Source organism: Polyodon spathula, chromosome 1, assembly GCF_017654505.1.
Source record: "Polyodon spathula isolate WHYD16114869_AA chromosome 1, ASM1765450v1, whole genome shotgun sequence".
Classification (NCBI taxonomy): Eukaryota; Metazoa; Chordata; class Actinopteri; order Acipenseriformes; family Polyodontidae; genus Polyodon; species Polyodon spathula.
In genome coordinates this window covers 107066794-107080945 of record NC_054534.1, presented here as the reverse complement: position 1 = coordinate 107080945, position 14152 = coordinate 107066794, and the positions used below count along the sequence as shown (strand labels likewise).

General features: G+C 39.4%; 1 protein-coding gene across 1 annotated transcript in view; it reads right to left on the bottom strand.

The window, feature by feature from the left end:
- Positions 1-6847: 6847 nt before the first annotated feature.
- The window catches only part of LOC121329953 (disintegrin and metalloproteinase domain-containing protein 33-like), a 98316-nt gene continuing 91011 nt past the window's right edge, over positions 6848-14152 (bottom strand). The window contains exons 21-24 of the mRNA XM_041276499.1: positions 11426-11656; positions 10663-10838; positions 9727-9744; positions 6848-9076 (exon numbers count right to left, since the gene is read on the bottom strand). Of these exons, the coding sequence (XP_041132433.1) occupies positions 9022-9076; positions 9727-9744; positions 10663-10838; positions 11426-11656 (480 nt within the window). The 3' untranslated portion in view covers positions 6848-9021. The remainder of the gene's footprint in view (positions 9077-9726; positions 9745-10662; positions 10839-11425; positions 11657-14152) is intronic.

The following is a 14152-nucleotide window of genomic DNA, read 5'->3' as shown; positions in this document are numbered from 1 at the left end:
TGCCTTTCATTTCATAGTGGACCGCCATCACAAAGCGCTTTACAAGACCCGAAACTAGTTAGTTAATCAAACATGTACGTAGAAAACATGCCGTTAATTTACAGCAGCATAGTGTTAAGTTATAACAACGTCTCAATATTCAACTGGAGCAACACGAGTTTTAAAACTGGTACAAGACTGACGACTTTTATGCGCCAAAAAAGAATTACCATCATTTCAACTTCGGTACGACACGCTTTCAGCGAAATAACACATACGAAAGAAAAACGACAGAAAATGTCATCTCGCTTGTTTACCTTATTGTAACTATTTGTTCATTTATTTTTTGCAGGTTCCTTTATTAAACTACTTCAGTAGTGGTTTCGTAGGTAGGGCGGTAATATTTACTTCAAGCCCCTTCATCGTTCAAGGTTTGAAACTCAAGTCACATGGTCGCCTTAAATTTTCGGTGCAGCTGCATGAGACGCGCGCACAACCCCGCACAAATTTACGTAGTTGGACTGAAGCGATTGTCCAATCAGCACTTTCTACTGCTTTTCTGCCGCGTTGCCATCAGTTGCCATGGGATCTGACGAGTGAATGCGTGGATATAAAGGTAGGATCACACAGTGGGCGTCGTAGCGGAAAGCGGACAATAAATTAAATTAAATTAAATTAAAAAATTAAATTAAATTAAATTAAATTAAATTAAAATGTTTTGAATGGGTGCAATTACACTGAGTGCAGAACGCTAAAAGAAGCAAGACGCCTGGGACACCATATCGGCCAGTAGACATGTCAAGTAAACACGTCTGCATTTGAGCGCAACAGAAAACATACACTGTGGCGTACTGTATGCGATAGACCGCGAAGCAAAACACCTCCAAGTTGAAAAAAAAGAGGTCTCAATAATGACGGGCTTCTTGTAGTATTTCATGGAGGGTTTTTGTGCAGGTTTTTAGATTATATTGTTGTAAAACTCTTGGACTCGCACGCCCGGTAAACAATTCAGTCATGCAATGCACACAGCCTATATATGGGGCGGAGTAACGCTGTTTGGTTGAGACGGGTTTGTTTGTTTGTTTGTTTTGTTTATACCGCGAGGTTTCCCTCCGCCAGTGTAATATATGAACCACGCGGTTTACCGTTTGCCGCTGCAAGTGTAAGCAGACCTCTACGCTGTAGATTACTGTAAATGTTACGCCAGTGCATGATATTAAAATTCAAAAATTCATCCATCAGTATTAAAGTGAATAAAGAACTCTGACACGTGGACCAGGACACTACCTGCTTCATACTTGTATTGTAAAGAGCACTTATCTGATTGTACTGGAACTTGGTAAGGGCATCAATGTTACAAAAATACTTGATTTTGTACCAGTTTGAATCTGTAATGTCGATGCATACACGCGAACAGTTCATATATGGTCGGGCCAGTCCGATTTCCTTGCAAATGCCCCGGTCCCGATGCATAGGAAGGCAATCCTGATATTTATATTTTGAAATTCTTCACAGTTAGTCTTGGGTGTAATTTCTCGTGCCATATTGTTTTTTTTTTTTTCTCTCTCTCTCTCTGTAGCTGCTGAAGACCCACCTGCACTGTACTGCCTGGCAGGGATTGTGTTCACATGACCATGACATGTGTCCTACCCAGTAATATTGCAGAAATGTATTGTTTCATCACTGCTGCTGCAATGTGATTTGATGTGTATGATTTTGAGTATAGTGTTAGTCCAGTGGGCCTCAGAGTAATTTGGACACAGGCATAAATTTATCTTACTTGGCTGTTTGCGGGCACGCTACTTATTGCACTGCCCGAGGCATACACAATGTGTGTGTGTGTGTGTGTGTGTCTATATATATATATATATATATATATATATATATATATACACACACACACACACACACACACATTAATTAATATATAATTTCTCAAACATCGCCCTCAATACCGAGAACCGATTTTAACGCACATTTGTCTCAGGCAGTAATTGTGCGTGCTGCGCTCGTTAAATAATTTACATAAAATACGCAATGCAAATATTTTTAAATAGCATGTTTACACAGATAACCATGAATAAACTAAAATAACACGATAGACAGCGTCTCGCTTTGTTTCAATTTGACAAATGTATCGACACTACTCTGTTTTAAAGATCGCTCATCTCCAGTACAATTATTCAGAAAAAGTGGACTCGTAACTAAATATACTACAGTGTTTCCCATGTCTGGTGAAATAGTAAAAATACAGAGATAGAAAATTAAATTCTACATACTGATATGTATTATTTTTCTCAATAACAGTCGGCGAAATTCAGTGCTTACCAGACATATAAACACCCCGCCTCTGCTCACGAATGATTGGACAGCTGCGTAAAACTTGACAGATATTTGACTCTCCTATTGGTTAAACTTACTGTCAGTACCTCTAACTGAAACAGACACAGTTTATGTCCCACCCAGCTAACTTATGATTGGGCCACTGCAGAGACAATGCAGATATTCAATTGGTTGATCGTAACGCAGAAGCCATTAAGGAAAAAAAAATGTCGAGTACGTACGAGCACAGCACAAGCGAGCAGCGCTGTCGCTGGAAAAAGTGTTTAAAGCTTTCTTTATTTTCCCACGCTACGACCCACCAGAAATGTGTATATATATATATATATATATATATATATATATATATATACACACACACACACACACACACACAGTGGCTTGCAAAAATATTCAGACCCCTGACCAATTCTCTCATATTACTGAATTACAAATGGTACATTGAAATTTTGTTCTGTTCGATATTTTATTTTAAAACACTGAAACTCAAAATTAATTATTGAAAGGTGACATTGGTTTTATGTTGGGAAATATTTTTAAGAAAAATAAAAAACTGAAATATCTTGCTTGCATAAGTATTCAACCCCCACACATTAATATTTGGTAGAGCCACCTTTCGCTGCAATAACAGCTTTAAGTCTTTTGGGGTAAGTATGTACCAGCTTTGCACACAGTGTCGGAGTGATTTTGGCCCATTCTTCTTGGCAGATTTGCTCCAGGTTGTTCAGGTTGGTTGGACGACGCTTGTGGACTGCAATTTTCAAATAGTGCCACAGATTCTCAATGGGATTGAGATCAGGACTTTGACTGGGCCACTGTAGGACATTCACCTTTTTGTTCTTGAGCCATTCCAATGTTGCTTTGGCCTTGTGCTTGGGATCATTGTCTTGCTGAAAGGTGAATTTCCTCTCAAGCTTCAGTTTTTTTAGCAGACTAAAGCAGATTCTCTTGCAGTGTTTTCCTGCATTTTGCTCCATCCATTCTTCCTTCAATTGTAACAAGATGCCCAGTCCCTGCTGATGAGAAGCATCCCCACAGCATGGTGCTGCCACCACCATACTTCACTGTAGGGATGGTGTGTCTTGAGGCATGGGCAGTGTTAGGTTTGCGTCACACATAGCGCTTTGAGTTTTGGCCAAAAAGCTCTATCTTGGTCTCATCTGACCACAAAACCTTTTCCCACATCGCAGCTGGGTCACTCTCATGCTTTCTGGCAAACTCCAGACGTGCTTTCAGATGGTATTTTTTGAGTAATGGCTTCTTTCTTGCCACCCTCCCATACAGGCCAGTGTTATGCAGAGCTCTTGATTTGGTTGACTGGTGCGCCATTACTCGACTCCCAGCCACTGAACTCTGTAGCTCCTTCAAAGTGATTATTGGCCTCTCTGTGGCTTCTCTCACAAGTCTCCTTCTTGTTTGAGCACTGAGTTTTGAGGGACGGCCTTTTCTTGGCAGTGCCTGGGTGGTGTGATGCAGCTTCCACTTTCTGATTATTGATCCAACTGTGCTCACTGGGATATCCAAACACTTGGATACTATTTTGTACCCTTTCCCTAATCTATGCATTTGTATTACTTTATCTCTAACTTCTGTAGAATGCTCTTTGGTCTTCATTTTCCTTCAGATTCACAGCCTTACCAGTGATCCTTCAACAGTGGGGTTTTTATCCAGAAAACGTGACAGCAACTTTAATGGTTCACAGGTGGAGGCCAATGGTAAGGTAATTGTGTCCTCGTTAGGGCAATTTCTTTCATCGGTGCAAACTGGGAGCTTCCACAGCACAGGGGTTGAATACTTATGCAAGCAAGATATTTTGTTTTTTTTATTTTTCTTAAAAATATTTCCCAACATAAAACCAATGTCACCTTACAATAATTGATTCTGAGTTTCAGTGTTTAAAAATAAAATATCGAACAGAACAAAATTTCAACGTACCATTTGTAATTCAGTAATATGAGAGAATTGGTCAGGGGTCTGAATACTTTTGCAAGCCACTGTGTGTGTGTGTGTGTGTGTGTGTGTGTGTGTGTGTGTGTATGTATGTATGTATATATATATATATATATATATATATATATATATATATATATATATATATATATATATATATATATATAGCTCTGGAAAAAATTAAGAGACCACTGCAAAATTATCAGTTTCTCTGGTTTTACTATTTATAGGTATGTGTTTGGGTAAAATGAACATTTTTGTTTTATTCTATAAACTACTGACAACATTTCTCCCAAATTCCAAATAAAAATATTGTCATTTAGAGCATTCATTTGCAGAAAATGACAACTGGGCAAAATAACAAAAAAGGTGCAGTGTTGTCAGACCTCGAATAATGCAAAGAAAATAAGTTCATATTCATTTTTAAACAACACAATACTAATGTTTTAACTTAGGAAGCGTTCAGAAATCAATATTTGGTGGAATAACCCTGATTTTCAAGCACAGCTTTCATGCATCTTGGCATGCTCTCCACCAGTCTTTCACATTGATGTTGGGTGACTTTATGCCACTCCTGGCACAAAAATTCAAGCAGCTCGGCTTTGTTTGATGGCTAGTGACCATCCATCTTCCTCTTGATCACATTCCAGAGGTTTTCAATGGGGTTCAGGTCTGGAGATTGGGCTGGCCATGACAGGGTCTTGATCTGATGGTCCTCCATCCACACCTTGATTGACCTGGCTGTGTGGCATGGAGCATTGTCCTGCTGGAAAAACCAATCCTCAGAGTTGGGGAACATTGTCAGAGCAGAAGGAAGCAAGTTTTCTTCCAGGACAACCTTGTACTTGGCTTGATTCATGCCAAAGCTGCCCGATTCCAGCCTTGCTAAAGCACCCCCAGATCATCACCGATCCTCCACCACATTTCACAGTGGGTGCGAGACACTGTGGCTTGTAGGCCTCTCCAGGTCTCCGTCTAACCATTAGAGGACCAGGTGTTGGACTCATCTGGGGGTGCTTCAGCAAGGCTGGACTCGGGCAGATTTGTCTTTGTGAAGGACGCATGAATCAAGCCAAGTGCAAGGTTGTCCTGGAAGAAAACTTGCTTCCTTCTGCTCTGACAATGTTCCTCTGGAATGTGATCAAGAGGAAGATGGATGGTCACTAGCCATCAAACAAAGCCGAGCTGCTTGAATTTTTGCGCCAGGAGTGGCATAAAGTCACCCAACATCAATGTGAAAGACTGGTGGAGAGCATGCCAAGACGCATGAAAGGTGTGCTTGAAAATCAGGGTTATTCCACCAAATATTGATTTCTGAACTCTTCCTAAGTTAAAACATTAGTATTGTGTTGTTTAAAAATGAATATTAACTTATTTTCTTTGCATTATTTGAGGTCTGACAACACTGCATCTTTTTTGATTTTTTGTTGTCAGTAGTTTATAGAATAAAACAAAAATGTTCATTTTACCCAAACACATACCTATAAATAGTAAAACCTGAGAAACTGATAATTTAGCAGTGGTCTCATAATTTTTTCCAGAGCTGTATGTGTGTGTGTGTATATATATATATATATATATATAGATATAGATATAGATATATAGATATATATTCTTTATTCTGAGTGTGTTAATGAGATTACCCACCCTCTCAGGATTCTGCTCACTTGGGGTAGGGTTCGAACACGTATGGGAGAATTATCTTTTGGATATCAGCTCCCAAAGATGTGGAACTTTTTCCATCATAGTGTGAGGATGGAATTTGAGTCGTTCTCTGATTTTAAAGATTGTATTTGGGATTTGCATAAAACCTCCTGCCAATGCTTCTTCTTCAGTCCACTTTAACACATATATGTTTTATTTATTCAGTCCTTTGATCTCTGTATATATATTTTATTGTATTGTTTGTACATTGTAATTGATTTTTATATATTGCAATTGTGTGTTGTATTGTTTCCCCCTGTAAATGATGCCTCAGTGGGTAAATCTGGTTAAAGAATTACATGCATACATAAATAAGCTAAATCAATTATTTTGTTGTGAACTGGATGGATGCAGAGATTCCAGTATTCCTAAAAAAAAATGTATAATCGATTCCTTCTCAAGTTTGTACCTAGGTTCAGTTTTCGTAGTTGATGGCATGAAGGTTTCACTTCTGCAAGGAACATTTCTATTTATTCTGTTTAGCCAAACATGTTTTTTCAAGCCTTTTGTGTATGGGACTAGGGGATTTTCCAATATTACTTTCTTTTTTTTTTATTTCTTTTTTTTGCCAGTCGTTGCAGAATTACAGTAAAATACAAAGTATTTGAATTACAACAGAGAAGGGGAGGCGCTTCACTAGAGCATTTCAAATGTAAATAAGATATAAATCACTAGTTCTCAGTGAAACATTTATCTGAATCCAAAATAACGACATGGTTGTTTTCATGAAAGCTGCCTGCTGTTTTCATGAAAGCTGCCTGTAGTTCCAGGACAGGGTAAATCGGCCTTTGCTGCAGCTGTGTATTTGAGTGAAGGTAAAAGTTTCAGTAGAGTTCAGTTGTGTGAGTCACTAAAAAAAAAAAAAAAATCGTCCACCTTTTGAATTGCAAATTTATTTTTTTGTTAGCACAGTGTAAATTCATTTTTAGATAGAACAGTCAAGAAGGCAGAGCTCCAAACATTACAAAAATTATACTGTACCAAAAATCACAAAAGCACCAATAATATCCCTCCCAAGTGCACAGTGCACTGTTTATCATTGAATATTCACCACCCTGCTGATGAAGAATAAACTGCTTCCAGCCTTGGGGCTCAATGTGCCATTGTATCGACACGTGATAATGAACAGCTGGACAGCGTTGAAAAACAATGCAGACAGCTAGAACAACTTTCAAACAGGAATAATATTAAGCATTTAAAAAACAAATCTATTTGAATAAGGGGCTATATTAGGTGTATAAGGGTCAAATGCATGGTTATGGGAATTGCCTATTAAAGGCAATTATATGGCAATGGCTGGAAAACTTTAAATCTGATTGGCTATAGACTGGTCAATAAGAGGCTAGAAACTGAAAATAATTACATCATGCCTCGGATGTCTGTTTAAGCCCCTTAACTCTATTAAGGGGTTCTATCATGACAGTTTTCAAGTCTATAATTGTGTTACTCTCACCAACCCAGTCATAAACGACTTTGACTACTCAGCTGTCATGTTGTTTAAGGTAAAATTCACTTCAGAAGTTGTGTAATTTATTCTGTGGTATTGACAGTTGTGGTGGATTGATGTGTCTGTCTAGGTTTTCAGTGAGGAGGTTGCCTTAGATCTGTGATATTATGCTGGGATAACATCACAGGTTAGTGCAAGGCTGACCAACCAGCGCCAGGAATTTTTCTTGCCATTGTATAATAAACTATATCAACAGAAAGGTTGTGTTTGTTAAGGGACAATTTCAGTTTTATATACATATTTTTTAAATATATCCAGTATGATTTTCTGTTTTAAAAGCATTCCGGATGGATCACAAGAGCACTCTGCCTCAAGCTGCTGACCCCAAAGGCATTACAAAAGACTCCTGTGACTTGTATAACATTCACTCCACTCATGCAGCAACCTGTGCACTGTGTATGTATATACAATTTTAAATACAAATGTAGATACTGTTATCCATTTATCCTGGGTCATTATTAGCTTGGCAAAATTATCATCACCATGAGAATTGTATTGACAAATAATTGTGCATCAGTAATGGAATTCAGAAAGCAAAATGGAAATGGTTTTGGGAGACAGAACCCCAGTATAATTATAATTATGTTTTTTTATTTTTTAAACGAAAACGGTTCAGATACCAGCATATCACACTAAAGACTGAAATATTCCAGCAGGAGTCTGTGTGAAGTCAATGACAGCCAAATAGAAAGTGCTTTATATTGCTATATAGGCAAGCAGTGCTGTGCAGAATCTGTGGCTGATGGATAGCAAGTAAACCATTCCTGATTAAACAGCCAATCTGTTAATGCAGTAGAAAGAGAGAATGCCTTAAATTCAACCATGAAAGCCTACTTGTGCAAATTTTAACTAAATAAAATTACTACTAAAAACTAACTACAAGTAAACTCATATTTCAAGTGCTGGATAAGTCTGACAGTCATTTGATGTGGCGACAGGCTGTGGTCTCATGAGATGTCTTTTTGGTAAAGGTGTTTTTTTTTATGAAAGAATAAAACCTTGTACAATCACAATTTAAGCAAAAACAAAAGAAAATCTTTGGCACATTATACTTACAAAATGCATCTTAACAGTAATAATAATAAGCAATACTGGTAATACACAGATATGGTGGTAGGGTTACCATATGGGTCCATGTCACTGGAACAGTTTGGGACAGTTCAGGCTTTTTAACTCGCATGCATTCTGGTATATTTAGTCCTGCTTCTCTTCTAAACAAGTGATAAGTACCCTATATGCTGGATCGTTTGCCCCTATCATTTATTTTCTACGATTCTCAGTTTGCACTCCTCAGTGCACAACTGCATCATCTTGTGTAGCGCGGGGCGGGAGTTGGTGACAGCAGCCCCCAGGTTTCTGGAGATCCAGCGCGGAGCCTCCAGTACTGGTCCTTACACACCCTGAAGTAAACATGACCACTAGACAGCCTGATGCGCTCCTAACCCCACCTACATACAGTACTGTATAGTGCAAATAGTCTCACTTAAAAAAAATTGAACCATTAAAAAAAACATTGCAGTCCCATCATTGGTCTCCTCAGCTCATTTCCGAAAGGGGAACGAGGCCGTGTTGTTTGGTGTCGCACCTGGTACAGGCCTAGAAGAGAGATAAGAGAAATGACTAGCAGAGCTTTTCTTTAAGTAGAGATTGTTGTTATTTGCTATCAGACTGCCACAACTCGTACAAAAGTGCAGTACACGTAAAAGGTTCTAGAATAAAGTATTGCCACTGCACTTTTCTATCTTCAGTTCTTTATTGAAAAAAACAACTAAAGCCAATTAAAAGAGAGTTGAAAAAACAATCAAATGATCCAGTCAGTACACCGGTAAAACTCAATTTGATTCCCCAAGACGGGGAAACATTAGGAATTTTCTATAGTGCAAGAAGATTTACCGTTAATATTTTTTTATTGATTCTCTAAACTTTTGCTACTGATGTTTTAGAAAGAATTTTAAAACCATGCTTGTAGTTTAGGAAAAATATGTAAACAGCAGCAAGTAGCTGGGGTGTGCTCTCATTGATTTAACATTGTATGGCATGTAATAGACAGTGTCACTGCCTAACAAACTAACGGTTTGATACCAGGCAACATTTGAGGTTATTTGGGATATTTTTAGGAAAACAGTCTCGCACCTAACAGGGAAAGCAGTTCAAGGGCAGCCCATGAATAATGACATGCATTGAAAGTAAAAATAATAATAATAATAATACAAAAAAAAATAGTATGACTAAATAAGAAAACTTACTTTTGAGGTGGGACAGGTCTGAAAAACAAAGCAAAATAAAATGAATCACATTTAAAGCAGTAATATTAAAGACATTGTTTGGTCCTCTAGCAGTTTATATGACACAGTAGTTAGAGCCCAGTTTGATTCTAAAATGAAAAGAATGTCCAAATCCAAAAAGGATCCTCTTTAAACACTTTCAACATGAGAAGAGGGTTCACCTTCGATACAAGTTATTACAGCTGCTTTGTGATACAACAATGTTCATACTGTAGCCTACAGGTACACATGGCATAACTATAGAAAATAAGGTTACATTGTATACACCCAGATTGTGAATAACTTAAAGAATGTTGCAACCAAGGTCTGCCACAATTAGATAAGTGGTTCTCTAGATATAGGTGCAAACATACATGTGACATACTGTGGCAGGGCTGAGGCTTGCCCTGTAAATAAATGTGGTTTGTTATTTATTTAAGTTTGGCAGGGATCCCTGCCAACTCAATATGAGCGTGTGGCTGGGGGTATGACTGCACAATTAATGAGTAATCAACCCCTCAGCCACATGCTATATAAAGCACAGCTTCTCCTCGTTAGGGAGAGGTGTGGAGAGAAGACAGAACAAGTGTGAGTGAGTGTGCTATTTTGTTTGTCCATGTTAAGTTGAGTGAAGGTTGTTCCCAGCCTGAACAGTTTTGTTAGCTTCCAAGCCTCTGACTCTCATTCCTGACGCTATCCTGCCACACATACGTACAGTGCTCTTATACTTCTTGATTCAAATGCAAAAAAATGTCCTAAGCAATTTCTCTCTCTCTCTCTCTCAATTTCTCTGTCTCTATTGGTACACGATGTCCTAGTCTGATGGTCTCTCTGAAATTTTTTCCTGAGGTTTTCTGTTGTGCAGGTGCTGTACACAGTGTGTTACTACTTCTCCTGCAGTGCTGTTCTTAGACTCACTTGAGTGGTTTAGCTGGAGGGATGACAGCAGCTTTCTCGACGAGTTTGCTGCTCACCGGTGGCACCACCACCAGCATCTCGTTCCTGCCCCGTTTCACCAGCACTGCAGAGGGGTTCAAGGGCAGGGGTCTCTGAGGCGGACTTGGAGAGCCCCTCGGCTGCCTGTCGCACACCAGCTTCGAGGGAAATGGAGGACAAAATGTCAGGAGCACACTGAGCACTGGCATTCCCCTGTAAAGGATTACTGCGGTAAAGCACAGTGACAGCTGGTAAAAAAAATGTATACATGCAGTGTATGCAACATCAAAACTTGAGGGATTAGTGATTTGTTAAATTATTGGGTAAATCTACTGTGGTAAACTACTACTACAAATAATGATTGAGTGTCCTGTAGTGTTCTAGGGCTGCACCAACTAGTTAATTTTGCAAGCTGACTGGTTGCAATGCAGCGGTATTGGGTCTCAATAGTTATATACTCTATACTGTACTTTCAAGAAGTGGATCTTACAAAAATGAGGCAGACTAGCCAGCAAGCGAGTTCCAATCAATTGTTTTGGCCACGGCTGTATGATACAAAACAGAGCTCTGTCTTTATTTCTGGATTTGATTGTTCAAAAATGTATTTAATGCTTAGACCATGCTGACAGTAAATTGTCAAGTACTGTACTTTACTGTATAGTGGTCATTCATCAATTCACTGACAGATGAAGAAATGTTGGGGTACTGCAGTGTTTTTTATAAGACAATAAACAGACTGTTTTACCAAGGGCGTCCTCGCAGGGTTGACTGGCAGAGGTTTCTTTGGAGGTATCAGTTTCTCAGCCAGGCCGGGGGATTTCTGCAGAGTGGCAGGGGGCTTCACCGGCCTGAACTCTTTGAGGTTCCTCTGGATGTCTGGGGTGGGTACCGGGCGCAGGGGCCGCACAATGTTTACAGGCTGGGATCCGTTCGGCCCCGGCCTCAAGGGCAGGACCTCTCGACTCAGGTGGGACGGCTGCAGCACAAACGCATGCAATTATATACGCTATCCGAACAACAGTGCACAAGATTATATACACCATCTATAACGAGAGTGCAAGAGATTATATACACCATCCGAACAACAGTGCACAAGATTGTATACACCATCCGAACAACAGTGCACAAGATTATATACACCATCCGTAACGAGAGTGCACAAGATTATATACACCATCCCGAACGAGAGTGCACGAGATTATATACACCATCCGTAACGAGAATGCAAGAGATTATATACACCATTCGAGCAACAGTGCACAAGATTATATACACCATCCATAACGAGAGTGCATGAGATTATATACACCATCCCGAACAAAAGTGCACAAGATTACACACACCATCCGTAACGAGAGTGCACAAGATTATATACAGCATCCGAACAACGGTACAAGATTACACCATCCGTAACGAGAGTGCAAGAGATTATATACACCATCCGAACAACAGTGCACAAGATAATATACACCATCCGAACAACAGTGCACAAGATTATATACACCATCCGAACAACAGTGCACGAGATTATACACACCATCCGTAACGAGAGTGCACGAGATTATACACACCATCCGTAACGAGAGTGCACGAGATTATATACACCATCCAAACAGAGCACAAGATTATATACATCATCCGAACAACAGTGCACAAGATTATATACGCTATCTGTAACTAGATGCACAAGATTATATACACCATCCGAACAACAGTCCATGAGATTATATACGCCATCCGAACAACGGTGCACAAGATTATATACACCATCCGTAACGAGAGTGCACGAGATTATATACACCATCCCGAACAAAAGTGCACGAGACTATATACACCATCCAAACAACAGTACACAAGATTATATACACCATCCGAACAACAGTGTACAAGATTATACACACCATAACGAGTACACGAGATTATATACACCATCCTGAACGAGAGTGCTTGAGATGATATACAACATCCTGAACGAGAGTGCACAAGATTATACACCATCACGAACGAGAGTGCGTGAGATGATATACACCATCTTGAACGAGAGAGCATGAGATGATATACACCATCACGAACGAGTGCACAAGATGATATACACCATCCCGAACGAGAGTGCACGAGATGACTTGCACCATCCTGAACAAAAGTGCACAAGATGATATACATCATCCGTAACGAGAGTGCACAAGATTATATACACTATCCTGAATGAGAGTGCACAAGAGTGCACAAGATTAATACACCATCCTAAACGAGAGTGCATAAGATGATATACACCACCACAAATAAGAGTGTACAAGATTATATACACCATCCTGAACAAGAGTGCACAAGATGATATACACCATCCTGAACGAGAGTGCACGAGATGATATACACCATCCTGAACGAGAGTGCACGAGATGATATACACCATCCTGAACGAAAGTGCACAAGATTATACACCATCACGAACGAGAGTGCGTGAGATGATATACACCATCTTGAACGAGAGAGCATGAGATGATATACACCATCACGAACGAGTGCACAAGATGATATACACCATCCCGAACGAGAGTGCACGAGATGACTTGCACCATCCTGAACGAGAGTGCACGAGATTATATACACCATCCCTAACGAGAGTGCACGAGATTATATACACCATCCCGAACGAGAGTGCACGAGATGACATACACCATCCTGAATGAGAGTGCACAAGATTATATACACCATCTTGAACAAGAATGCACGAGATGATATACACCAACCCGAACGAGAGTATATAAGGGCACACGGGTCAAAGTAACAAACACAAAGTATTATAAGGGCACACGGGTCAAAGTAACAAACACAAACTAAACAATCACAGTCGCTCTTAACGAGTAACTTGTTCTTTTATTTTGGTAGCATTCGCTCTCATTCAGTATAACTCACTTATTCTCTCCTAACACACTCCACCTAATGAGCCTAGAGTGAGTCCTTTTATTAATAAATTACCTTATTAAGGCTCCAGCCACATTCCCAAGAGAGTTTTTAGGGATGGGGTATTAGCCCCATCCACACTGACTATACATTACAAGACCATCTTTTCGCCGGCCTCAAATAATAAATAAAAATGATGGATGGCATTCATCTGCCTGCACACAAACACTATATATATGTACTAATAATAACACAAATACATAAATAGGCACAAAGGGAGGGCACCCCGTCACAAGTCTGTTTCAAAGCTACTTTCAAAATGTCAGCTGTAGTGCACTGGAGTTTGAGATCTGTCCTCTAAATCAATGCAGGAAGAGTGATAAAAAAACAAAAACATAACAATAAGTGCTCTGGCTTTTCTGTTCCTTATCACAGCATGGACCAACTTTTATTGTTACCTTTTCACACAGTTTAAAACGTGATGTGGTGGCTTTTTTTTTTTTTTTTTTTTTTTACAGACTGACATTATAGTGCATTCATAAATATTGACATATGTTTTCAAAGGGAG